The 26,407-nt window shown below is 32.9% G+C and overlaps 5 protein-coding genes across 8 annotated transcripts; all 5 read right to left on the bottom strand.

Annotated features, from left to right (window-relative positions):
- Window positions 1-3,460: 3,460 nt before the first annotated feature.
- On the bottom strand, window positions 3,461-6,144 carry LOC137814502 (UDP-glycosyltransferase 73C6-like). 3 transcript variants are annotated; one of them, XM_068617278.1, is made up of 2 exons: window positions 4,449-6,144; window positions 3,461-3,744 (listed from the first exon to the last, which is right to left on the bottom strand). In XM_068617278.1, exon 1 carries the CDS (start codon window positions 5,947-5,949, stop codon window positions 4,480-4,482), a length of 1,470 nt encoding a protein of 489 aa, XP_068473379.1. In that variant the 5' UTR covers window positions 5,950-6,144; the 3' UTR covers window positions 3,461-3,744; window positions 4,449-4,479. The 3 variants fall into 3 exon arrangements, with proteins under 3 accessions (XP_068473379.1, XP_068473380.1, XP_068473381.1); XM_068617279.1 differs by having other exon boundaries at window positions 3,461-3,733; XM_068617280.1 differs by having other exon boundaries at window positions 3,461-4,092; window positions 4,449-6,138.
- A 2,228-nt stretch (window positions 6,145-8,372) lies between these two features.
- On the bottom strand, window positions 8,373-10,473 carry LOC137814501 (UDP-glycosyltransferase 73C12-like). Its single transcript, XM_068617276.1, has one exon. It carries the CDS (start codon window positions 10,085-10,087, stop codon window positions 8,582-8,584), a length of 1,506 nt encoding a protein of 501 aa, XP_068473377.1. The 5' UTR covers window positions 10,088-10,473; the 3' UTR covers window positions 8,373-8,581.
- Window positions 10,474-13,757: 3,284 nt separating this feature from the next.
- LOC137814497 (UDP-glycosyltransferase 73C2-like) lies at window positions 13,758-16,015 on the bottom strand. 2 transcript variants are annotated; one of them, XM_068617273.1, is made up of 2 exons: window positions 15,105-15,607; window positions 13,758-14,980 (listed from the first exon to the last, which is right to left on the bottom strand). In XM_068617273.1, the coding sequence occupies exon 2, from the start codon at window positions 14,961-14,963 to the stop codon at window positions 14,079-14,081; it is 885 nt and encodes a 294-aa protein (XP_068473374.1). In that variant the 5' UTR covers window positions 14,964-14,980; window positions 15,105-15,607; the 3' UTR covers window positions 13,758-14,078. The 2 variants fall into 2 exon arrangements, with proteins under 2 accessions (XP_068473374.1, XP_068473373.1); XM_068617272.1 differs by having other exon boundaries at window positions 13,758-16,015.
- Window positions 16,016-18,171: 2,156 nt separating this feature from the next.
- Window positions 18,172-19,864, bottom strand: LOC137816207 (UDP-glycosyltransferase 73C6-like). The gene has a single exon (XM_068619285.1). The coding sequence runs from the start codon at window positions 19,756-19,758 to the stop codon at window positions 18,292-18,294; it is 1,467 nt and encodes a 488-aa protein (XP_068475386.1). The 5' UTR covers window positions 19,759-19,864; the 3' UTR covers window positions 18,172-18,291.
- Window positions 19,865-23,315: 3,451 nt separating this feature from the next.
- On the bottom strand, window positions 23,316-24,952 carry LOC137814500 (UDP-glycosyltransferase 73C6-like). The gene has a single exon (XM_068617275.1). The coding sequence runs from the start codon at window positions 24,855-24,857 to the stop codon at window positions 23,385-23,387; it is 1,473 nt and encodes a 490-aa protein (XP_068473376.1). The 5' UTR covers window positions 24,858-24,952; the 3' UTR covers window positions 23,316-23,384.
- Between the last annotated feature and the right edge of the window lie 1,455 nt (window positions 24,953-26,407).

The following is a 26,407-nucleotide window of genomic DNA, read 5'->3' as shown; positions in this document are numbered from 1 at the left end:
ATATTAGGATTTATATTCTTTAAAATCAACCTATTATCTGAATATTTACCTCCATGCATGAGTATAACAATTTATAGTATTGAAATATTATTTTTGCTACTTTAAAGTAAAGTTGTTTAAGTTAAGCTTTATAAATCAATCCAGCACACCACAAGTTAGAATTAGATAAAAAGAATTGCAAATTTTAATACGGAGTCAAAAATCGAATTCGGTCTATTAAGAATCCAAACCATCTGAGTTGAACCCATAGTGCACTACTACACAACCAATCTGTAATAATAATAATAAAAAACACTTTGACGTAGTCCAATAACAACCTAACACAATTAAAAAAACTGAGGTGACCCAGGGTTCCGTTATTCTCTTCAACTCTCTTTCTATCTCTTTTCTCTATGATTTTTTATTTTCTGCCATAAGTTCCCACACAACATTTCAAATTATCATTTAGTGTCTGTGTTTGATATACAGATATTATTTTATATATAATAGCATATCTCATCATCATATATGTATATTAGTATCACACCTATACTAGTATGATGATTTTTTTTTTTTGTCATGATTATTTTAGTAATTTTGGTTTCAGCTTTAATATTAAAAACATATATTAAAGAAAAAAAATTTAAAAACTCTAATTTTCTTAAAATTTAATAACTAAACCCATTTAACTTATTAAATTGTGGCGGATCATATCAGATTTGTTTTTTTTTTCTTCTTAAACTCACTAATAAGTAAATTATGTTAAATTAGTCTAATGGAGAATCTAGACTAAGACAAAAATAAATATAAGTGAATATTTAGTTTATAAGATTAAATTAAAATTTAATTTTTATATTTTTTAATAATATTTTTTTATATGATGATAAATAGTTGTTATGTGATATATCAGTACATTTGAGATTTCAAATTATATAATAATGTTTAATATGAAAATTTTTATTTAAAAAAATTTATTCTTAATATTCATCGAATAATAAAATGAAGAGTCAGAAAAATAAACTATTTTAATAACAAAAAGAAAATTACTGAATAAATTACTAAAAATTGAGATATTTTCAATATTATCAAGTAACTTTTGCATTTGTGATGATTAACGTCAACTCTGGAAAGTATAATGCCCAGACAAAAGTATAGAACCCCACCCATTGGCTACTGAATTTTTCTAGCATAGTTTCAAAAGAAGGTTCTTTCGTCCTTGCAAGTAAACTGCTTAAATACGTGGGTTTTGAATATATCAACTAAAAAGAAGAAATATAGGTAGGTTTTCTTAGCAAATGGACACTTGAATTTTCGTCCCAATGCCAAGAAATGAAGAAGTTTCATAGCAAATTACTCACTCCATCCACGTTCTAGAATATTTTTTTGTTACACATAAAAAGGTAGTAAATAGATAAAAGAGTGTGACAATTTTATTAAATTAACCTTATAATTATTAATTTATTGAAACTTTATGTTGTCCATCATTAATATTATTAACATTATAAATAAAAATATAATAATAATAGTTATTATTACATAGAAAAGGTAAAATAATACTTATTTTCAGTTTTTTTTTTCTTTTTTACATAAAAATGGAGAAATTACATATCATTAATGTATATATTCACTAAAATTTCATTTATTCATATAATCAACTTATTACGAACCAAAAGCAATTTAACCAGTTTAAAATTAAGACACAATTTGACTACTTTTAATTAAAATTATATTTATGTTAATATTTATTACACAAAACTATAAATATAAATTCTAACTTTTATTTAAAATAGTAACAAAAAGTGTGTGTGTGTGTTCGCAAATTTCCTTGCAAAATATTTAAGCAATCAAATTCACTTCATACTTTAATTTAAAAAATAAAAATTATTCGAAAATATTTACCCACAACAATTTAATTTACGGGAGCTTTTTTATACCACATTATATTTTTGAAGTGAAATGTTCAGTAGTTCATTTGATTCAGTTTTTCAATGGTGAATGACGGTTAGTGTGTTTTTTTATCTCACTCCCAGCTATGCACTTTTCATCACTTCCTTTATCTCTTTTCTTACTTTTTCATATGTGATAGTTAGTTATGACAGTTATGTGGTTCTGTTTGGTTGACTGTATAAAAGGGAAAACTTCCCATTTTCTGTTTTTTAGTTTTTCAATTGCTGTAAACAACTTTTCCCTGCAACTCTGATCAATAAAATCTCTTCTTGTTCAGTACTTTTGGTTCTGCGAGTTTCTTACAATTCCTAGAGCTCTATCTTCTATCAATTGGTATCAGTCTGTCTCTCTTTATCCCATCTTTTTCATGGCGGAAAACACAAGAATACAGACGGCAATGAAGGACATGGAAGATCGTATCGCAGCAAGACTCGAAACGCGTTTGAAAGAACTTACGGCGAACATTCTAAAGGCACTCGTTGCATCTTTAACAAACATCATTCAAGAAGGGTTCCGGATTTCACAAGAAGGTGCTGATGGTCATGGTTCTTCTGGGGACACGTATCGAAATCAGAATAAGGGTTCTAATTCACAGCATTCTTGCCGCATGAGACCCGCCGCAATAGATTTTCCGAGATTTTTTGGTAATAATGTACATCAATGGATCTATCAGGCTGAGTGTTACTTTTCTATTCATAATACTCCTAACGATAATAAAGTCAAGATAGCTATAACTCATCTTGAAGGAAATGCCTTGCAGTGGTATGCGTCAATCATCAGGTCTGCGGCTACTTTTCCTATGCATGATTGGGTTGCATACACTAAATTGTTGATTGACCGATTTGGTGAAGAATGAGATGATCCAATGGCCGACTAAATGCAATTGCGACAAACATCCACTGTTCAAAAATACCGTGAGGATTTTGATGCTCTTATTACTCGATTACAGTTGTCGGAAGAAGATACTTTGAATTGTTTTTTAGGAGGATTAAAGAAGCACATTCAAATGATGGTGAGAATGTTTCAACCGGATTCTGTGGGCAGGGCGTTTACGTTGGCCAAAATCTATGAAACTGCTACAACTTCTCAATCCTCGGTAGCGACTCCCTTCACTAGCAAAATAGAAATATTTTTTTTCCTTAGATGTTTTTTCACTGTGAATCGTGTTATGTGGACAACTCAGACAATTGCTAACTAGATTAGATTCGGCCTATGTCTTCTTTCTTGTTTCTGGTTTTATTGGGGTTTATGTCATCATAAATTTTTTCAACTCATCTGTTATGTGACACAACAAGAAAAAGAAACGTATTTTAAATCTAATTTAACATTATAAAACTTATTGTGTCTAATATGTAGCCAGTTAGAACAATATATTCTCAATCTAAAAGAATAATTTTAATTGAATATGTCTTAAGTTGAGTACTTTTCTGAGTTTTGAGCAGCCATTATGTGTGCATCTGCTCTCTTGGCATAGTGGCCTTCTACTACACCGCTACTTTTTTTGGGGTTGATCGTTATGCCTTATGGTTTAGGATTAAGTACACAAGACCTTACTCTGCTATCATTCCTTTATGTAAAATATCATACATTCCAGAGGTATTAGAGAATGACTACTGCAACCTCAGTAGGCCTTACTGGGTCATTTACACTGTTACTTGTCTTGACCCTTACATCTTCAGCTCCAGTTGCAGTGAGTGTTGTCCATGTGTGTGCAGTAAATGCACTCACTCCAGCGCAAAAAGCTTATAGTTGCATAAAAAATCCACAGAAGTAGCTCAACACAGAAATTAAGCATCTGAGGCAAGTTCTGCATTGAATCTGTGTTAAATGATACAAATATATGAATTGTTTTATCAATAAATATACACTTTTATTCATTTTTTAAGGGTAAGGGAAATAATTGTTGCTATATGTTTGTGCCTAGACTCCCATAAAAATGTTGATTTGGTGACTTTAGACCTCTCATTCATCTGTATTCTCCTAATAAGCTCTGAAATCTGATTAAACATAATCCTACACTCCTATTACAAGGAAAGTATTTCAGATTATAAGAAAAGTTTCCGATCTCGATCTTGTGTCCTATTTCTGCTGATTATTAAGTGGTTGGCTATCTGTTGTAAGCAACCACATAAGGATAAGAAGAGGAGACATTGGAGTTGATTTTCACTGAAATCAGAAGTAGTAGTATGATTAGCCTTTTTATCCACAAATACACCATACATACCTTAACAATCTAACATTCTTCATATTTTTCTTTCAAATACCCAAATTCACTTTCTCAAATTTTCACATATCTCCTCCCTAATCCAAACATACACATCCAATACAATACAATGAATATGCTTAATATCGTATTACTCATTCTAGTTGAATAATTGACCGTGCCAGTGGACTAAAATCATCAGCTAAAATATAGGGCGAGAATAATTAATTTTGGCAAACACAGATCAAAATTACAAAATTAGCAATGTATTTTATTGATTTGCTTAGCAGAATTAGGAAATTATCTGGAAATAATATACCTAATATGGTTTTGATAACCGAAGATAATCTTTAGTCTTTGGTGGACTGTTGCATGATATCTTTGATTAGCTGGGTCACATTGAAGTGAGATGAGCCTCCTTCTACAGCTGTCTTAGCCATCTCTGCAAGCTCTCTGGCCCTTTTTCTTCTCCCTTCACTTTCACTTCCCTCATCCATTAACTTCTCTATAGCCCTCACTACATCCTCCTTCTTCACCAACACCCCAGTTTTCTCTTCATCGCCCCAGAGCACCGGACTTTCCACCCCAACGCTTACTCCGATTCTTATAACGTTCACAACAAACCTCTCATTGAAGAATTGGTCCCCAAACAATGGCCACGTAAGCATTGGCACGCCAAAGGATATTGCTTCTAGGGTTGAGTTCCAACCGCAGTGTGTTATGAACCCTCCAATTGCAGGGTGTGATAGTATTAGTACCTGAGGAGACCAACCCAGAAGCATTAGACCTACCCCCTTGGTCCTTTCCTCAAACCCCCATTCTTTAATCCACTTCATCAATTCTTCTGTTTGACTCCTTTCCCTGATGACCCAAATGAACGGTATTTGGGATGCTTCTAAGGCCATGCCAAGCTCTATCAACTGCAACGGAGATAAATTGCATAAGCTCCCAAGGCACACATAAATGACCGAATTTGGGTTTTGCAAGTCAAGCCACTTCATGCAGCTATGTGCATCACTTGATGTGTTGTTGTTGTTCCCTCTTTGAGCCTTATCCAAGTGATTCCTGTTTCTAAGTGAAACGGGCCCAACAAACCACACTTTATCGTTTCTGGCCTTCTTGAAATCCCTTGCATAGACTTGTTCCAACTCCTCAAAAGAATTCACGACCACCCCGTAAGTAATCGCTTCAGCCGCCGCCATTTTCTCAACAAACTCGCTCCAGTTTTCATGCATAGGTCTTGGCGTCTGTGCTTTTGTGATCTCAACTTTGTCAGGGATGTCAGGTATGGAAAAGTACTCTGAATCCGTGGCTACCTTCTCAAACACCTTAGAAGTGGCCAACTTTTGCTGCCACCAAAGACAGAAGCAACTAACTCCGTAGAAAGAAATTCTGGGGACGTTGAATTTGGTAGCGATGTGGGCTGTGTATGCTAAACTCACATCAGAGATTATGCAGTTTGGTTTTGGTGTCAACTGTTCAAACACTTTCTCAGCCGGTTCGTGTAGAATGGTGTTTGCGGCAAGGAAGAAATTCAAGCCCATGCCCATTGAAGGAAGCATGTCAAAATTCTCACACCCTTCTGGAAATCCAGCATGGTGGGATGGAAATTGGAGTTGAACGAGTCGGAGGTTGAGACCCGAGTCGGAAGCACGAGCAAAGGTTTCTGAGAAACGAGAAGCGTTATGTACGGTGGTGACTACAGTAACAATCATGTTATTCTGTGCCAATATTGTTGCAAGGTCTGTCATGGGGAGCATGTGGCCTGGGGCCATGAGAGGAAACAGAACGAAGTGAAGCTGAGATTCTTGGGATGCCATTTGGATTTGAATTGGTCGAATCACAAACACACTGAAGAACTTCACTTGTTTATAATCTGTTCTCTTGTTTTTAAAGCATGTTATGTCTATTATCTGTGACGTAAGAGCTTACCTATGCAAGTTCATGTCTCAAGCCACCATTGCTTCCTAAATGGTAGAAGACTAGTAAGTATGGCAGAGTGACGCTACTTCCACGCCTTTAAATTATTCCACTTCCCACCTTAATATATTATTATTTTAATTATAATTATTTTATATTTTAATTATATCATTAAAATAAGTTGTAATAATTTTAAATATATTATTATTTTAATTATATTAGTTTAAATATATATTATTATATTATTTAAATAAGTCGTAATTATTCTTCAAATATTGCAAGTCAACACGTCTTTATTACTTTTCTCTCATTAAATGAGTATTTTATGGTTGAAAAAGAAAATCATATAAGACAAAATATTTCCACTTTACCATTTCGATCTCAACATAGACTCAATTGCCTCAACTTCAATGGCTGACTCTGGATCCAAACCGACTTGGTCGATCTGGACTCGAGATAACTCGGGATGATTTGGGTGACCTAAACCTGGGCCGACTACGTTTCATCCGGACTCGGTCCGATTACACTCAACTTGGTACTAAATGGTTCAACTCGACATGGGTTCAAGCCAACTCAACTTGATATGGGTCAGGCCTAACTCAGCTCGATATGAGCTCGGGTTTACTCAACTAATATGGGCCCAGGCCAACTCAATTCAGCCTAGGTCTGAGCAGAGTTGGCTCAATCTGGGGTCGGTCAACTTAGCTCGACTTGGTACCAGGCCAACTCAGCTTGATATGGGCCTCGACCCACTCGTCTCGACATGGGCTTGAGCCCACTTGGCTCAACATGGCTCAAGCCGACTCACTTGACCTAGGGTTGGAAAACAACCGTACGGGATATACTCGGCCGAGGAGATTGTACCAAAGGAGACCCGTTTCAACCTGACCTGGGGTCAGTGCCACCTCGACATGGGCTCGAGAAATTCGGCTCAACATGGGCATGAACCCACCCGACTCGACATGGACCCAGGCCAAATAAGCTTGACATGGACCAAGCTGACTTGGTTCGACATGGGCTCAGGTCTACTTGACTCAACATGGGCCCGAGTTGACTTGGCTCAATATGGGCCTAAACTAACTCGACATGGGCCCCGGCACACTTAGGTCGACATGGACCCGAATCGACTCGGCTAAAAATGGCCCGGGTCGACCTGGCTCGACATGGCCTAAGTTCACTTAGGCCAAGTTGACTTGACTCGATATGGGCCTGGATTGACTTGACTCGACATGGACCGGGATCGACTTGGCTCGACATGGACCCGAATCGACTCGGCTTGACATGAGCCCAGATCGATTCAGCTCGAAATGGGTCCGGACTGACTGAGCTCAACATGGGCCCAGGTCAACTTGACTTGATATGGGCCTGAACTGACTTGACATGGGCCCAGGAACACTCAGGTCGACATGGGCCCAAGCACACTCAGAACGACATGAGTCCAGATCGATCAACTAAAAATGGGTCGGATCAACTAGGCTCGACATGGGTACAAGTCAACTCAGCTCAACATCGAATTAGTTTAACATAAACTCGGACCGATATAGACATGGACCGACTCGATTCGACATGGATCCATATCAATTCAGCTCTAGACCTGGACCAACTCAAATCAACATGAGTCAAATTGACTCGATTAACATAAATTCGGATCAACTCAATTCGATATGAATCCAAAGTGATTTGACTCGACATAAATATGAATTGACTTGACTCAGTATAAACCTAAACCGATTCGATATAGCCAGACACAGTTAGCTGGATATATAATGGGTAATTATATATTTTGTTTTTAACGATAGTAAACATGCATATGGTAGGAGTTCCAAGGTACATGCATATGGTAGGAGTTCCAAGGTATGGACGTGACTTGACTTGGACCACTTAAATGTAGACACGAGTTGTTGTCTACGGACAAGACATAAGTCGTCACTTTCCAAAATGCAACCGTGGAAGATTAAGGTGTTTTTTCATTCACGTGATTTGGACTATAAATTTCGACCTGGTTTTGAGTTAACGAAGCAGATTCGTCACTGACGGTGATGCTTGATCATTGGGTGTGACGGAATTTGGGATTTAATCTGAGGCCAAGATGAAATTATTATTGCGCCACGTTGATTAAGAAACCATCATGACCCATAAACAATTCCACATGGGGTTGATTTCATCAAATTATTACGTATGGAATGAGTAATAATGTTTCAAATTTTAAATTATCCCTTATTTATGTTGCTTTGTATGATTTATAATAGCTTGATAAAGTGAATTTTACCCGAACAGTTTACTAATTTTTTATTTTTATCAATTATAAAAATCGAACAAGATATATCTCAGATCCAATTCCTTCCTAATCCAAACAAACATAAGGATATCTTTGCTACCCTCCTTTCTTTCGTATATTCAACCTTAGCAGATCCAAAGATCCACTGTTCCTGCTTCACAAAGACAAAGCTTAAGCAACAAAACACCCAATTTAAAACTACAATCTGAGTCAAGCTTAACTTAAACATACTATAGGACATCTCTCAATATAATCTAGTCTAAAAAAGCATTTGGTGTGGCCTTTTGTTGTGACATTTTCAAACGGACAATGTCTTCAATTAGCAGAGACATGTTATTGTAAGATGAGCCACCTTCTTGTATTGTTTTGCTTGCCATGTCTGCATAGTTTCTAGCTCTTTCCCTTATCACATCCTTTTCTTTGCCTTCACCCATTACTTTCTCAATTGAATCCCTAACATTGTCCCTCGTCACCTCTACTCGAGACTTAAATTCATCTCCCAAGCGCACAACAGTTTCAGCCCCTGCACTCACCCCACTCTCCACTACCTGCACAACAAACTTCTCATTAAGAAACTGCTCAGCATAAAGAGGATAACTCACCAACGGAACCCCACCACAGATCCCTTCAAGAGTCGAATTCCATCCACAATGTGTCAAGAACGCTCCTATTGCTCTATGTGACAATATCAACACTTGTGCCACCCAACCCTTTATCAAAATCCCTCTCCCTTTCACCCTCTCTTCAAACCCTTCTTCCAACAGCCACTTCTCCATTTCCTCTCTTCTATATGCACCTCTAAGAACCCAAATGAATGGTCTTTTTGTCGCTTCCAATCCTAACCCCACTTCTATCAACTGCTCAGGCGTTGCACGGTTTTGGCTACCAAGGCACACGTAAATCACAGACCTTTCAGGCCATGAATCAAGCCACTTCACATACTTACTCTCATCATTCGAGTTTCTCTTACTTCTCAGAGCCTTCTCCGTGTCATCCTTATTGCACAGCGAAACAGGTCCTACACACCATACCTTCTGCCCCGTAACCCTTTCATACTCTTCAACATACTCCGCTTCCAACTCTTCAAAACTATTAGCCATGATCCCATATGCTTTTTTCGCAGCTTCCCCTATTGCCTCACGAAAAGCTTGCAACTTTAAGTCCGTGCCAGGATAGAATATCCCCGGGAGTTGAGACCTTCGCAATTCGATCTTGTGGGGCAATCCGGGCACAACAAATTTCTCATCATAAGACACAGCTTGATGGACCTTGTTCTTGTTTAAACTGTGGCAGCACAGCAGAGAAAAACAACTAGTCCCGTCGAATATTATTCTAGGGACATTCAACTTGTCGGCAACATCAGCCACGCACAGGAAATTTTTGTCGGAAACTATGCAGCTTGGAAAGGGGCTTTGGTTTTGCAGAAGCTCTTCTATCGGGTGCTGCAACAAGTTCAAAGCGACATTGAAGTTGTATAGGAGATTCATTGAAGGAAGAGTGTCTTGGCTCTCACACCCCTTTGGTATTCCAGCCTCAGCCCATGGAAACTGAACATGCAGAATCTGGATGGGTGAGCCAGATTGAATCTCTCTGTCTATGCTAGCTTGGAAGTGGATGGAATTGAGGGGTGTGGTGACTATGCTGACTTTCACTTTGCGTCGAGCCAACATTTTGGCCATGTCCACCATGGGAAGAAGATGACCCGGGGCCATTAACGGGATGAACACAAAGTGGAGATTAGAAAGGGGTGTTGAATCCATTAATTGCAAGCTTCTGTTTTGTGGGAGATGATGCCAATGAGAAGATGCTCTTTAGCTTTTCCTTCTCCAACAATGTCTATTAGACTACTATACAAATTTCCCATATTTGATTAGCCATGTCTACTGCTTCATACATTCTGGAAACAAATTTCAATTTTAGCTAAATTAATAAAAGAGGAAGTGGGTTGTTAACAAATTCGATGTGACGTAAGAGAAAACTTTTCAAAATTTAATGAAATTACACTGCCAGCATATGCTGCCATGTGCTGCTACCTGTAACATGGTGGAATATAGTAGAAAACTGAAAAAAATTAATGTCAGGATTATATAAAATTGATATATGATTATTGGGTGGTCATATGTTAACCCTGTGAATAAAAACAAACATTTCATATATCAATAAATTATTTTTTATTTTTTTAATTTAAAAATATTATTATATTTATTATTTTAAACATTTGTTAAAGGTATGTTATTTACGTGTCAAAGAAACCTTTCTGATAATTATTTATTCACATTAATGTACAATACACTTCTATATGTTTTAAAAGTTTTGTTGATATAAAAGCCAAATACGTCTCGTCTCATTTATTTTTTTCACACTAATTCTTATCTTTTTGAAAGTTTAAATCATAATTGCATAACATTTTTAAGAAAATCTTAAAAAAAACTAAATTTATAGATAAAAAATAATTAATTGTTAAATTAATTAAATTAAATATTATTTTTAATATTAAAAAATTATTGATTTTAAAATTAATTTTTATTATTAATAAATAATTTTTAAATTAATATTTAATTAATTACCAAAGTCTTTTACTTTTATTATCAATCTTTTCAAAATTCTTCTTATAATTCCTCTATTATTCAATTATATTTATCATTTAAAAGGTCTTAATCAAAAGTAAAATATGATTGTATTTGTTTATATATAGAGAGATATTAAATAAGAATTAGAAACTATATTATAACTATCTTATGTACCTTAACTAAGCTACTTTAATAACATTTTTCTATAATTTAATTAGAAAGTATTAGTAAAAAAACAAATTTTATAGAAAAAAATTTGTTGCATTATTTTAAAATTCATATCACAAAAACCTTTTGCCGCAGTGTTTCAAAATTTATATCATAATTATCTTATTAAAGGTCACCACCTAATCAACTAATATAAATCTAATTATTCTACTTTTAATATAAATTTTACCCGTTTGAAAAAATTCATCATAATTATATAGTGTTTTTATTTATTTATCCTATCTTAATTTAAGGTTTCATTTTTTAGGCGTACGCAATTCAATTGATTCTATTATTATTCAACTTACTTTTATGTGAATAAATTATCTTATATTTTTCTTTTGTATCTTGAATTAGTTTGAAAAACCTTCTTATAACTTATTAATTTATTTGAAGTCTTTAATGATATGTTTGTAAAGATTATGTTATCTATTAATCATATTGATACTTGAAAATTATAATTTGATAATTTCTTTTTTCAAAATCTTGATCCAATTCACATACTCAATATGTTCAAGTGAGTTGGTTAAATTGAATTTAATATAAAAGAATTTAATATTTTTTTAATAAGTTAGATAACGAATTTTTCTAAATTCTACACTACCCATGCACTTGTCAGTTTTTATTAGAAACTGTTATATCAGAAAATACTAGTTTAATTTAAACGAATTCATGATGCAATTTACGTAGTTAAATAGTGTTTCATTGAATCAACCGTTAACAGCATGATTGAATGGGAATATTTTACTTTCCAATGTACTAAAATAGAACAACAGTTTTCTTACTTTTAGAAAGGAGCCTTTTTTGCAAATATTTACTAACGCATCCAAACAAATCCTGACGAATCAATGACCAGTTCCGGTATGAGTACAATTATTGAACCTCTTTCTGCTCTACATCGCTTATCTTTTCACTCCCTCTAAAAACTATTACCAATCACCGTATTTTTATTTTAATAAATAAATTTAATATTTATACTAATTTTAAGTTTAAATATATTAAATAAAATATATCTATTACTATGTATTGTAATTTTATTTGTTATATTCATAACAATACATAACCTATATCAATATAATAAATATCTCATGAAATATATTGTTTTAATTTATAATAATACATAATCTGATATCTACATGGTTGATTATAACAGTTATTTATAATCAAATTTAACTATAAAAACCAATACTAATATATAAGACAAAAAAGTGTTTTTCTTCAACTAATTGGAAATAATAAAACTAAAAATTGATTGATTCCACCATCCATTTCTTTCTTAAGAAATTTAAAAATTAAGTGATTCAAGATTTTTCACGATTATTTGCTTTTTAAGTTAAAGTTTTATGTTTTTTAAGTATAGGCTTTTGTTAACAAATCTGAATCGAACTTTGGTGGTGTACTCTTAATTGACTCTTTTTTTTGTCGCTGCTTTGAGATGCTAATAATTTAGAGTGAGAGAGAGGGGAGTTTCACCTGTTAACAAGACTCTGACGATCAAGTTAATGAGAACATGTAACTATGAGTATCTGAATACAATGTATATGTATAGATGTAGTATCACAAGATTGAACTTACTCTATTCAGGATCTTGTGACCCTTTTATCGCATTCACGGATCTTCCCTTTACGAGTTAATGACATAAAGATATTTTGTTAATATATCCTTTTATTTTAAGGGTGCAAGTAAAACATTATCTCTAAGCGTTTATTTTTATCGAATCTTAGATTATATATTTGTGTCTGAGCTAATTCAGTTATTCATTAAATTGTTTTTATTTTAATTATCTTATTAAAATACCTTGTCAGCTGTTTGGGTCGACCACTTGACACGGCATTGGATCCATTACCGTTTTGGACCGAGTTAAACATTCAACTTTTATAAACTAGATGGATCATGATGGGGCATTTAAGTGCTCGGATTGACCCTGAGCACATCTGACGATTACAGTATACATTAGTTCTTCTCATGCTATCTGTCTAGAATTGTGCTAATGAATTTTCTACTGCAATCGTTTTTCCAAGAACATGACTCCTCTGTTACTATGTCTATGTAACCATTTCTCAAGAACATGCCTCCTACCTCATGGTTGTGGAGTATTACTCTCTTTGTGCCTTAATATTGCAGGCTTGACAATACCATTCTTGTGTATTATTTTATCTACCGTCAATTCCAGAGAACAAGGTCATCTATGTTTATGCTAGAGTTTCAAATTCTACCCATCCAACATTAGTTTTGTTCCTAAGAAGCGTGATACTTACACATGATTTCTGACATGTTTGCCTACAATTTGTGAAGTTTGTGGGAATGTAACCACTATATTTATAAGATTTGAACTTCATGAAATGATTCTTGTTCCTGCTATTTTGTTTCTCCTTATCCATCTGTAATTATAAGCTTGCACCTTCAATTCACATTATTCTTTTTCCTACATTTTTTAGTATGTCTTTACAACTAATTCTGATTAAAAGAAACCTTTAAAATGTATGTCTAATTATATCTGACAGGGAAATACTAAGTTGTATTACAAACAAACATAACATCTCTCATTCCGTTTATTCTATGAAAAAAATTGTCACATGCTTATCTAACTGGCATTAACAAGAAGTGTTGGATTATGATCCAACTTCATAGAAAAAAAAAGCTAAAACTTTGATTGTCCAAGCCAATAATACACCATTGAAGCAATGACTTAATACCATCTAACGAAAATGACATTTCCATTGAGCTAATAAATTTAGTTCCTGCTGTTGACATTCAGATTTACCAGAAAGTCAATCAAATTTCAGGAATACTAAAATTTAGATAGCAAGATATATTTACATATTCAAAACAAAATAATTGCCTACAAAATTTAGCAGAGCTTATGAATAAATTTGAAAGAGTTCATGACACACCATTAAAAGATAGACCCTCATGTGAAAAAAGTATAACATGTGGCCTTTTACTTCAGATTGGTGTTTGGCAAATGAGATTGTCACATATCTCTCTTGATCTTTTGCATGATATCTTGGATGAGCAAGGTCACATCAGAATGAGAGGATCCCCCTTTCTCTACAGCTCTCTTAGCCACCTCTGCAAGTTCTCTTACCCTTTTTCTTCTTTCTTCACTTTCGCTACTCTCATCCATTACACTTTCTATTGCCCTTTCAATATCTTTCTTCTTCACTTCCACACCAATTTCCTCTTCCTTTCCCCATTTAGTAGTACTCTTCACACCAACCTTCACTCCAACTTTCAGTATCTGCACAATCAAATTTTCATTAAAAAATTGATCCCCAAATAGTGGCCATGAAACCATTGGTACCCCGGAACATATTGCTTCTGAGGTAGAGTTCCAACCACAGTGTGTTATGAACCCTCCAATTGCAGGGTGTGATAGTATTAGCAATTGAGGAGCCCAACCCCGAATTAGAAGGCTTCTAGCATTGGTCCTTTCCTCAAACCCGTCTTCCTTTATCCACTTTTCCATTGCTTCTGACAAACTTCCTCCCCTGATAACCCAAATGAAGGGTCTTTTTGATGCTTCCAAGGCTAAGCCAAGCTCTATCAACTGTGGCGGTGTTAAATTGCATAGGCTTCCAAGGCATGCATAGATCACAGTCCCTGGTTGCTGACGATCAAGCCAGGACTTCAGGTGGCACTCGTCAATTGAAGCCTTGTTACCTCTTTCAGCCTTGTCCATGCGATCCTTGTTACTAAGTGATAGTGGTCCAATACACCATACTTTATCATTATTGATCTTCTTGTATTCCCTTGCATATGCTGGCTCCAACTCTTCAAAAGAATTCACGATTATCCCATAAGTAGCAACACCAGGTGCACCATATTCATCCATAATCTCTTTCCATCTTTTATCCATTAAGTGTTCTGTTTGGGCTTTGGTTATTTCAATTTTGTCAGGTAAACCAGGCAAAACAAAATACTCCGATTCAGTAGCTTTATTCTCCATCATATTATAAGTTTGTAAAGTACGCAAACATAGTAGAAAGAAGCAACTTACAGCAGCAAAAGAAATCCTCGGAATGTTGAATTTTTTGGCTATGTGGGTTGTATATGGCAAACCCATATCAGAAATTATGCAACTTGGTGCTGGCGTTAACTCTTCAAATAATTTTTCTACTGGTTCCCGTGAGATGTTTGCTGCACCGAAAAATTGAAACCCCATGCCGAGTGTAGGCAGCATATCGAGATTCTCACACTCATGTGGTAATCCAAACTCTTTAGTTGGAAATTGAAGTTGAGCGACTCTAATCTGAAACCCCGCTTCAATATAGCGATCAACGATTGATGCAAAACGAGCTGCGTTATGTGGTGTTGTGACTACTGTCACAATAACGTTGTGTTGCACCAACACTTTTGCAAAGTCCATCATAGGGATCAGGTGGCCTTGTGCCATGAATGGGAACAATACGAAGTGAAGCTGCTGTTCTTGGGAAGCCATTCTTTTACCGTGAATTCACCTCAACAACAGAAGAATTAAAAGATTAACACTAGTTTTAACACAGTATGAGTCATTTTCACACATCTTAAAAGTCCTTTTGATGGTGACGTAAGCGCCTACATAAGCATCTTTGGATTCTCTTTTCTTCACAGGTCAAGTGATGTTTATCTCATGTTGTTCTTCAGTTACAAACAAAACATTTAGTTGCTGATCAGCATTGAGGAGACAGTATTCAAGTTAAAATGAAAAACTATGTCCTACTAAAATAATGTTAAACGATAAGGATAATTTCTATTATGGGCTAGAAAATAAAATAAAATTAGATGAGAAAGTCAGAATAGGAACAATTTTTTTCCCAACAAAGAATAAAACAAATAAAAATAAGATATTTAAAGAATGTCTCAACTAATTTGTGGACACAAGATCTTTTAACCCCACAAAAAAAATATTGGATCCTCATTCTATCAACCAAAAAGACAACATCCTCCTATAAGATAGTAAAAAAGAAATAAACAAACAAACAATAATAACATAAAAATAAAGCATTAGAGAAAAAATATTAGAAAAAAAGAGAAATTAGCCTTTAACACTTTTATTTTTCTTTCACTTTCATTTAATAACTCCTTTTAATAATAAAATATTATATTTAATTAATAAAAAATAAATTTTTAAAATAAAATAATAATATATTTAATTATTAAATGAAAGTAAAAAAAATATTAGTATTAAAGTATCCCTAGAAAAAAAATTAACTTATAACAATATTTAAAAAAAGGGCTAGATGTACACCTTCAATCTTCTTACACCTTGTTAAGTCTAATACAATAATAGTATTTTTACTTCCATACTTAATTCATTCCAAATCATTTTATGTTTTAAAATAAAAAATGTTATGTCATTTATAATTGATGGGTGTTTGGTAAAAATGGGGTATTTATCTTTTTTCCCATAATTCATGAACTTCTATTAAAACATTTATAAATAATCTTACTAAATATATGAGAAGCATCAAAATCTTTATAAAGATTTTTCTTGAGTATATGATCAGCTGAAACTTGAATTCCACCTAACATACTTTGGACAAATTACAACTTATAACATAATATTTACCGTATCAAGTAAGATTTTTTTTTTCTTTTAGATATGCAATTAAATTGGGAAGCAAATGAAGATGTCACTTTATGAATAATATCATGCACTTTACAAAAAATCTAATTATAGTTAAAAAAATAATTATATTGTGAATATTTATATTTATTTGAATCAATTATATAACATGTACTAATCATGTAAAACTTATTTTTTGCAATTTAAAAAAAAATATTACACCGTTTTCATTTTTTATTTTTATGTTTGTTCTCTTTGTTTTTCGTATTTTTTTCTTATCAACTGCTCCTTTCTCCTTGCTATTAAAGCTTCTTCATAAGTAGAATAATTTTTCAACAACAATAGTACTTAAACCTTTGACAAGGTCTAGATTTGTTTTTTATTTTATTCCAACATCTATCTATTTTCTCATTTTGAATGAAATAATATAATATGAGAAAGTTAGTAAAAGGAAAGTGTTCCACAAGTCCACATGTAGATCTATGGCTAAATTTTTTACAAAAGTTCACTTCTTTTTCTTTACATTATTGCCTAACGTGGAATGGGCTATCTATTCCAACCCACTAGCGAGTTTAGGTCTATTTGGAATAATCCACAATTGGCATAGATCAAGTGCGAGATGAAACGGAATGACTTGCATGACATGCATAACTTAAAAATTTAGAAATTTCTTTCTGCACTTCCATATTTTTTCATTCATCATATTCTAAATTTTTATAAAAGTATCAATTCCAAATTCTACAATCTATAATGCAAATTTGTATTTTGTATTGTATAATCTAAAATATTGAACAATTCAAAACACAAATTTCAACTTTCAGAATTTATAATTTTGGAACTCTCTAAATTTCACATTTCACAAATTTTATTCATATCTTATTACACATGTACAGTGAGAATAATATTACAAGAACATTTACCTAATTCATCTAAATAAATAAAAATATTTAAAATTTATTTTTTATTAATTTTTAAAAAAGTATTTTTTTATACCGCGGGCTAAATCAGATCAACTCTTATGTAAAATGAGCCAATAAAATCAACCCACGCATAGAGACTATCCAAATACTGGAGAAGCCAATGTAGAGACAAACGCACATTGTCATCTTTAATTAAAAGCGACGTTTGGTCTATGATTTTTTCACTTAACTCTTTAAATGAGAATAAATAGTTGAATTACGATTAAAAATAATAGATTAAAGTAAAATTGCGCGTCTTTTTTTATTATATATTTTTCTATTTTCATTACAATTACACCCATTCTAATACTCATTCTTATATCATCGCCACAAAACAAAATTAATGATTCACTTGACAGAAATTTTTGTACTGTGCAAACCAATGTGCTTGGGTCCTAAAATGAAAATGACATTTCCCCCTCAGCAAATTTGCATTCATCTAGCTGCTGATGACGTCAAGTCTCACAAGAAATTCTATCAATTTGCTGGAAAAATGCTAAAAATTATAGAGCAATTGTTGTATATTAATCATAGTACTACTGAAACAAAATAGTTGCCTTAAAAATTCTACTGATTTGCAAAAGTTAAGGATAAATTTGGAAGAGGTTATGCATACAAATTATAGATAATTAAGTGCAAAACTTCAAGGTTGGTCTTTTTATTACATGAGTATGATAGTATCATACATTTTGTTTGATTTTTTGCATTATATCTTCGATAAGCAAGGTCACATTAGAATAAGAGGATCCCCCTTTCTCTACAGCTCCTTTAGCCATTTCTGCAAGATCTCTAACCCTTTTTCTCCTTTCTTCATCTTCGCTTGTCTCATCCATTAGTTTTACTATTGCCCTTTCAACATCTTCTTTCTTCACCAACACACCAATTTTTTCTTCTTCTCCCCATGTAACAGGACTCTCCACTCCAACCTTCACTCCAACTTTTAATATATCCACGATTAGACTTTCATTCAAAAACTGGTCTCCAAAAAGTGGCCACGTAACCATTGGAACACCAGCACATATTGCTTCTAAGGTAGAGTTCCAACCACAGTGTGTTAAGAACCCTCCAATTGCAGGGTGTGATAATATTAACAATTGAGGAGCCCAGCCCCGAATGAGAAGGCTTCTACCATTTGTCCTTTCCTCAAATCCATTTTCCTCGATCCACTTTTCCAATGCTTCTGAATAACTTCCTTCCCTGATAACCCAAATGAAGGGTCTTTGTGATGCTTCCAAGGCCAAACCAAGCTCTATCAACTGTGGTGCTGTTAAATTACACAGGCTTCCAAAGCATGCATAGATTACAGTTCCTAGCTTTTGACAATCAAGCCAGCACCTCAGGTGGCACTCCTCAATTGAGGCCATTCTACCTCTTTGAGCCTTATCCAAGTGATCCTTGTTGCTATATGACAGTGGTCCCAAACACCACAGTTTATTGTTTCTCATCTTCTTGTATCCCCCTGCATAGGCTGGCTCCAGCTCTTCAAAAGAATTCATGATCATCCCATAAGCTTCCATTTCAGCTTCAAACAATGTATCAGTAACCTGTTTCATGCCTTCATTAATTGCTAGTCCGGACTTAGCTACGTTCATTTCAATTTTGTCAGGTATACCAGGCACAACAAAGTACTCCGATTCAGTAGTTACGCTCTCCATAACATTATGGATACGTATATTAGACATGCAAAAGAGATAGAAGCAACTTACTCCCACAAAAGAAATCCTGGGAATTTTAAACTTTTTAGCAATGTGGTTTGTATACGGTAAGCACATATCGGAGATGATGCAGCTTGGTGCTGGTGTTAACTCTTCAAACAGTTTTTCAGCTGGTTGTCGAAGTAAGTTTGTTGCATTGAAGAAGCCAGCGGCCATGCCCAGTGAAGGTATCATATCGAGATTCTCACATCCATCTGGTACTCCAGCTTCTTTACATGGGAATTGAAGTTGAACTAATCTGATTTGAAACCCAGATTCAACATAACGATCAAAGATTGACGTGAAACGAGCTGCATTGTTTGGGGTAGTGACTACAGTCACAATAACATTGCGTCGCACCAATACTTTTGCAATGTCCACCATGGGGATCATGTGGCCTTGAGCCATCAATGGAAACAAGACGAAGTGGAGTTGCTGATCTTGGGGACCCATTCTTGTTGTGGAATGGTATTCTGCAATGAATTCACTTCAACCTGTTTATTTATTTATAGACGCGTCATGCAGCCTCTCTCGATGCAACTACGTGAATACCTTGGAATATGAGACAGTGCATTGCAAATTGCGTTGCGTTTTGTCTGTTTGGATTTGCATCTTCTGCAGAAACAAATGCATTCAGTTGGAAAGTTTTGTTGCTACGTAATACATAGTATGTTTGTATCATAATGTCGGATCCCTTTGTCGGAGGAAACCAAGCCGGCCATAAGAGGCTTCATTGGAGAGAGAATAATGTCCATTTGGACCAGTGATACAGTTCATGCATGTGTTTTAACCAAGATTTGAACTATTAATAATAGGATCGTTAACACCATACACACAGTGCCAAACATTTATTTCACGTATAAAAAATTAATATATTTTTAATTAAAAATATTATTATTAGAGTGTGAAGTATTTTTTATTTTTTTTAGCAACAAAATCTTTTCCTTAATAATACCAGTTCATAGGTTTATTATTAGAGCGGTGATATATTAACACCGTAAACAGAATAAATTAATATTTTATTTACTTTTGATTTATTTTTTAATTAGAAATATTATTGTATTATTATAAACTGTTGTTAAAGGTATGTTTTTAACTGTTCAACAGTGTTAAAAGAAAGTTTTCCTTATTATTATTAGTAAAAGAATTACTATTTCTCTTAAGTTTAGAAATATCATAGAGTTTGATTTTTTTTTGTTATAATAACAAATTGGGGTATTATTTCATTATGTTAAATCTCTAATGGCTAAGAAGTCGGAAGTAAAACCAATTTAAATACATCTTTCACTTTTAACGGTGGAGGACACTTTTTAAAAATAAAATTATCATGGTGATATGAGCTAAAAAACAAATAATATTTTAGATCTCCAAATCTTCCAAAGACACACCCTCATTCTCTTATAACTTTTTTCTTCCATATTATTTAGGAGGTGGGTGATTTTTAAAATAATAAAATATCTAAAAAATTTACTAATAAGAAATACATATATATTCTTTATTAATAGTATAAATTATTATTCAAGTCATTATAAGGATACTTTGAGATTAAAATTCATGCATATATAATTATGTTATTTTAACCATATTTTATATTTCAACTAGTTAACTTTTAATTTTAATCAATCAATCAATTAAATTATTTTAAAAATTAATATCAAATTAATTTTTTTCACATTTTCTAAATGACAAACAGTAAAAAATATAATTGCATTGCTATACAATTTACTTTGTATTAGGTGACAGTGCATTGGAGATTTCCTTGCCTTTTGTCTTTTTGGTTTAGCATTATCTGTTAGACCCAAATACAAGAAATTGGAAAGTTTTATTATGTATCATCAAGTTTCTTTGTAGATCGAGCACAAAAAATTATGTCCCTTGTGTACTGCAAGTCTGCATGAGTATCGAAATTGCAATCGGTGATATTTTGACGCTTAATTCCATTTTACACTAACAATATATTTACAATAAAAAATTTAAAAAAAATCTTAATAAAAATATAAGCAAAATATAAAATGTTAAAATAATTTTTAAAATTAAAAAAATTATAAATAATTAAAATGTCAATATTTATTGGGATATAGGATAGAGTATGGATGTAAAAAAACATTTTTGATTGCAATAAGAATAATGTGAGGTACATGTTGGACCACATAAATCATGTGTGGAGAAATTCTAAAAACTTTTAGATGCATGCCCTCGTGATACACGAGTTCATCTTATTAATCTTGATCATGTAATTGTAGTCAGAATTAATAATATTTCAATTAATTTCCACTGTATAATTAAGATTCTTATATTACATTCATCCTGAAGTATGATCGTCTTCTAAAATGACTTTTACAATTGTCTAAAACAATGCAAATGCAGAAAACACAAAAAAAAAACATATATATTGATTAGAAATTAGGCATAGACTAGAAATAAAATTAGTTTACACTATTTAATTCTCACCTTTCAAACTAGTTTGGGAAAGATGAATTGTACTTATGCTTACTTCTTAAATTATACATATATACGAAATATTTATTACTCGACATTTGCAAAACTTAGAAGAACAAAGGTTGAGGTGAAATGATTCTTGTAATTCATGTAAACCTTTGAATACCAATCTAATTGGGATGTAAAAGTTGAAAATAATAATTAATGTACAATTATTTATTAAAATGAGTAAAATTATATATAAGAAAACACTTTTCTTAACGGAAGAAAAAACATGCAAGCTCTCTCATCCTTACAAAACAAATTATTTGTGAAGTCTATGGAGTCGGCATGCATTAGAAAACAAAATGAAAAAAAAAAAAAAAAGTTAAAATGACGGTAACACGAATTTGAATATTTGGTTCGTTCTCTTCTGTTGTTTTCCTCCACAAGTTGGGATGATAATGAGGGACCCATGTATAAACTGCAGAGTGGATTAGATATTTAAATATTGATTAATTTATTCTATTTCACAATTTACATTAATCTTTTAATACTTTATTGTTATATAATATTATTTATATAATGAATATAATTAAATATTTTTTATTATTTATTTAATATTATATATATTTACAAGTACACGTTTATATTTTATTTCATGCTTTATTTTAATATATATTTTCATAATATACTTTCTTATTTATCTATAAAAATAGTAAATTATTATTTTTTAAGTATTTTTTTAATTATTATATTTATAATGAGTTTTTAATTTTATAAAGATAATAAAATTTAAGATTAAAAAATTATAAAATATTGTCTAGATTTTTTTAACTTAGGCGTCCATGATCTCAAAGTCACACTCATAGGGAGATGTAAAATCTATTAATATATAAGTTTTACACAAGTTATTTCATCCTAAGTTTTCTAGTCAACTTGAGGTCGATCGGCATCTGAAAGAGTTTTTTGTGGTCTCCCTTCAAGCTCTAGTGATTCAATCTTTTAGAACAAGGGACTCCTCCTATGTGATACTCGGACGTTTAAGTCAATAAAAACATAAATATAATATAATTTAAAATAGGAGTTGAGAGAGAGTACTCCTTATGTTGTTTATTAGATGATGTTTTTTTGTAAAGTCTAATATGATATATATAGATCGAATTGTAATTAACCTCTTCACCTTTAGTCATGATTATGTCTTAATTGAGTTATTAAAGTTAATTTATTGAGATTCATTGATTTGTAGTCCCTCATAATGTTAGATAATAGGTCGGGAAACAATCATAAATGACCAACTATCAAACCAAACCCATAACCTAACATGCCCCTCAATCTCAGACGTAGGCCAATGAGGCTATGATGAATTTGAAGGTCAAAAGATAAACAATTTGTTATATTCCATCGGGAGAGACCCATGACTTAACACTAAGTGTAACTCGCTTTTGATAAGCCAACACTACGAGGTAGCTAAATCATGAACGTGTCGCATTACCACGTCAATGCACAAGTAATATTTTAAAGTATTTTTAATATATATTAAGACATTAAAAGCAATATAACTTAAATATGTGAGAAGATAATGCACAATATTTTCTTAGAAAAGAGAAAACATAGATAATTCATAAATTTTTAGTGAAAATGGTTTATGGCAAATGAAACTATAGCACATCTCCCTTGTTTTTTTGCATAATATCCTGGATAAGCAAGTTGACATTAGAGTGAGAGGATCCCCCTTTCTCCACGGCTCTTTTAGCCATCTCGCTCAATTCTCTTATCCTTTTTCTTCTTTCTTCACCTTCACTTGTCACATCCATTATCTCTATTATTGCCCTTTCAACGTCTTCCTTTTTCACTTCCAAACCCATTTCCTCTTCCTGGCCCCATGTCATTGGAGTTTCCACCCCAACCTTTACTCCAACGTTTAGAACTTGAACCACTAAACTTTCATTCAAGAACTGATCACCAAACATTGGCCATGTAATCATTGGAACACCAGCACATATTGCTTCTAAGGTAGAGTTCCAACCACAGTGTGTTATGAAGCCTCCAATTGCAGGGTGTGATAATATCAACAATTGAGGAGCCCACCCCCGAATGAGAAGGCTTCTAGAACTTGTCCTTTCCTCAAATCCATTTTCCTCGATCCACTTTTCCAATGCTTCTGAATAACGTCCTTCCCTGATAACCCAAATGAAGGGTCTTTGTGATGCTTCCAAGGCCAAACCAAGCTCTATCAACTGGGGTGCTGTTAAATTGCATAGGCTTCCAAGGCATGCATAGATTACACTCCCTGCCTTCTCACAATCAAGCCATTTTAGATATTGGGACACATCGATTGAGCCCCTACCTCTTTCAGCCTTATCCAAGTCATCCTTGTTAATAAGTGATACAGGTCCTATACACCACATTTTATCATTTTTTACCTTCTTGTAATCCCTTGCATATGCTGGCTCCAACTCTTCAAAAGAATTCATGATTATACCATAAGCACTCTTTTCAGCAACCGCAATTTCTTCACGAAACTGTTCCCACTTTTCATTCATCGACACACCACTCTGTGCTATGGTAATCTCAATCTTGTCAGGGAAATCAGGCACAACAAAGTACTCTGAGTCCGATGCTACGTTGTCCCTGACATTATGGATGAGAATATTATGATGACACAGAAGACAAAAGCAACTTACACCAAGAAAAGAAATCCTTGGGATATTGAATTTTTTGGCGATATGGTATGTAAATGGCAAACACATATCGGAGATTATGCAGCTTGGTGATGGTGATAACTCTCCAAAGAGTTTTTCCACGGGTTGCTGTAGAAGGTTTGTTGCTTCGAAGAAAGTCCTGGCCGTGCCAAGTGAAGGTATCATATCGATATTCTCGCATCCTTCGGGCAGTCCTGCTTCTTCACATGGGAATCGAACTTGAACTAATTTAATAGCAAGTCCATTCTCATTCTCAACATAACGATCGAAGATAGGTCTGAAACGAGCTGCGTTATGCGGCGTGGTGACTACAGTCACAGTAACACCGTGGTGCACCAATAATTTCGCCCAGTCCATCATGGGGATCAAGTGGCCTTGGGCCATCAATGGAATCAGGACAAAGTGTGGCCTTTGTTCTTGGGAAGACATAGTTTTGCACTAAAATGGCAATGCACAATCTATGAATTACGCTGCCTTTAAATGGTGTGTTCTTAAATGTGGGTCTGTCACATAATACAAACACGCCTAATGATATATTTCCAACTCCAATCTTTTATATAATTACATTATAATTTTCAATACTATTATTTTAATATTTATTTATATTATTTAATTATAAATTTATTATTTATTATATATATTTATTTCTAAATCTATTACATCAAATAATTCGATTTCGATTGGTTGATGTTGTGAGTTTGTAATGTATTAGTGAATGTTCATGTAAGCGCTTACGCAAGCACATTGAATAATGCCACACTACTGAGTCAATAATTTTGACCTTTTTTGTCGTGATTTCAGATCTCTTGGCTAGTAATACATGAACTAGGATTTTGTTTGTTACTTTTATGTATTTCTCTTTTTCATCACACCATAGCTGTCCATGAGAGTCACCAATCAGAATTTGAACAAGAATAATGCCTAGGCACCTTTTTAAATCACGAATATATAGATAAATAATGTGATATACAATGAACCACTGGTCATTAACAAATATCCAATCAAAGTTTGTTTGTTAAAGTTTAAATGTATGTCCTATGTCAACAATCAATGATGAAAATCTTTTCAAAACATTTACTATGTATGTTAATAGATAAGTACTGAGTACATAATCTAATTAAATTCTTAATCTTGTATTTGTTTTATTGTAATTGAATTTTTAATTTTGTAATTTTTTTAATTATAGAATTTATTAATTACTGTGACGATTTTAAGCTGTCGTATAAACTACAATTCTAATTCAAATATTACAAGATAGAATACATTATTCAAGTAATTATTATTTTCAATTTACGGAAGTAATAATTTCTTTCTCAAACAATTTCGGGTTTTATTAATTAAGTTAACCTTAAAAATATATAAAACTTTAGAGTGTTAAAAATTACAATGAATATACATTTATAAAAAAAATCATTTATAATTTTTTAATCAGTATTTTTCACTACAAGAAATTGTCTACTTACATACCAATTATTACATATAGATCTTAATTCGTATGTAAAATGAGCATTACATATGAATATTTACATTCGAATTTTATTTATTATGAAATAGACATTACATTCGGATGTTTTTCGTATGTAAGAACATAAATGATTACATACGATTTTTTTCATATATAAAAACAAAAGTGATTACATACGAATTTTTCTGTATATAAGTCAAAAGTGACTACATACAAATATTTACATAAAGATTTAATTCAATATGTAAATAGACGTTACATATGGATTTTTTCGTATGTAAGCCAAAAGTGATTACATACAAATTTAATCCGTATATAATTTTGGCGTCATGAAACAAGAATAATTATATACGGATGATATTCGTATATAAAATATTACATACAGAATATTTTTAATAATAATAATAATAATAAGTAAAATAAAATTCATAATATGACAAAAGAACTAATCTGATGTAGTGATCAAAGCTTCTTTAGTTATTCAAGGTACTTGGCTTTGAGTAGATGATATTTA

Source organism: Phaseolus vulgaris, chromosome 1 (genome assembly GCF_000499845.2).
Source record: "Phaseolus vulgaris cultivar G19833 chromosome 1, P. vulgaris v2.0, whole genome shotgun sequence".
NCBI lineage: Eukaryota > Viridiplantae > Streptophyta > Magnoliopsida > Fabales > Fabaceae > Phaseolus > Phaseolus vulgaris.
Note: the sequence above shows the minus strand (reverse complement) of the source record. Positions and strands in the feature narration are given on the sequence as shown.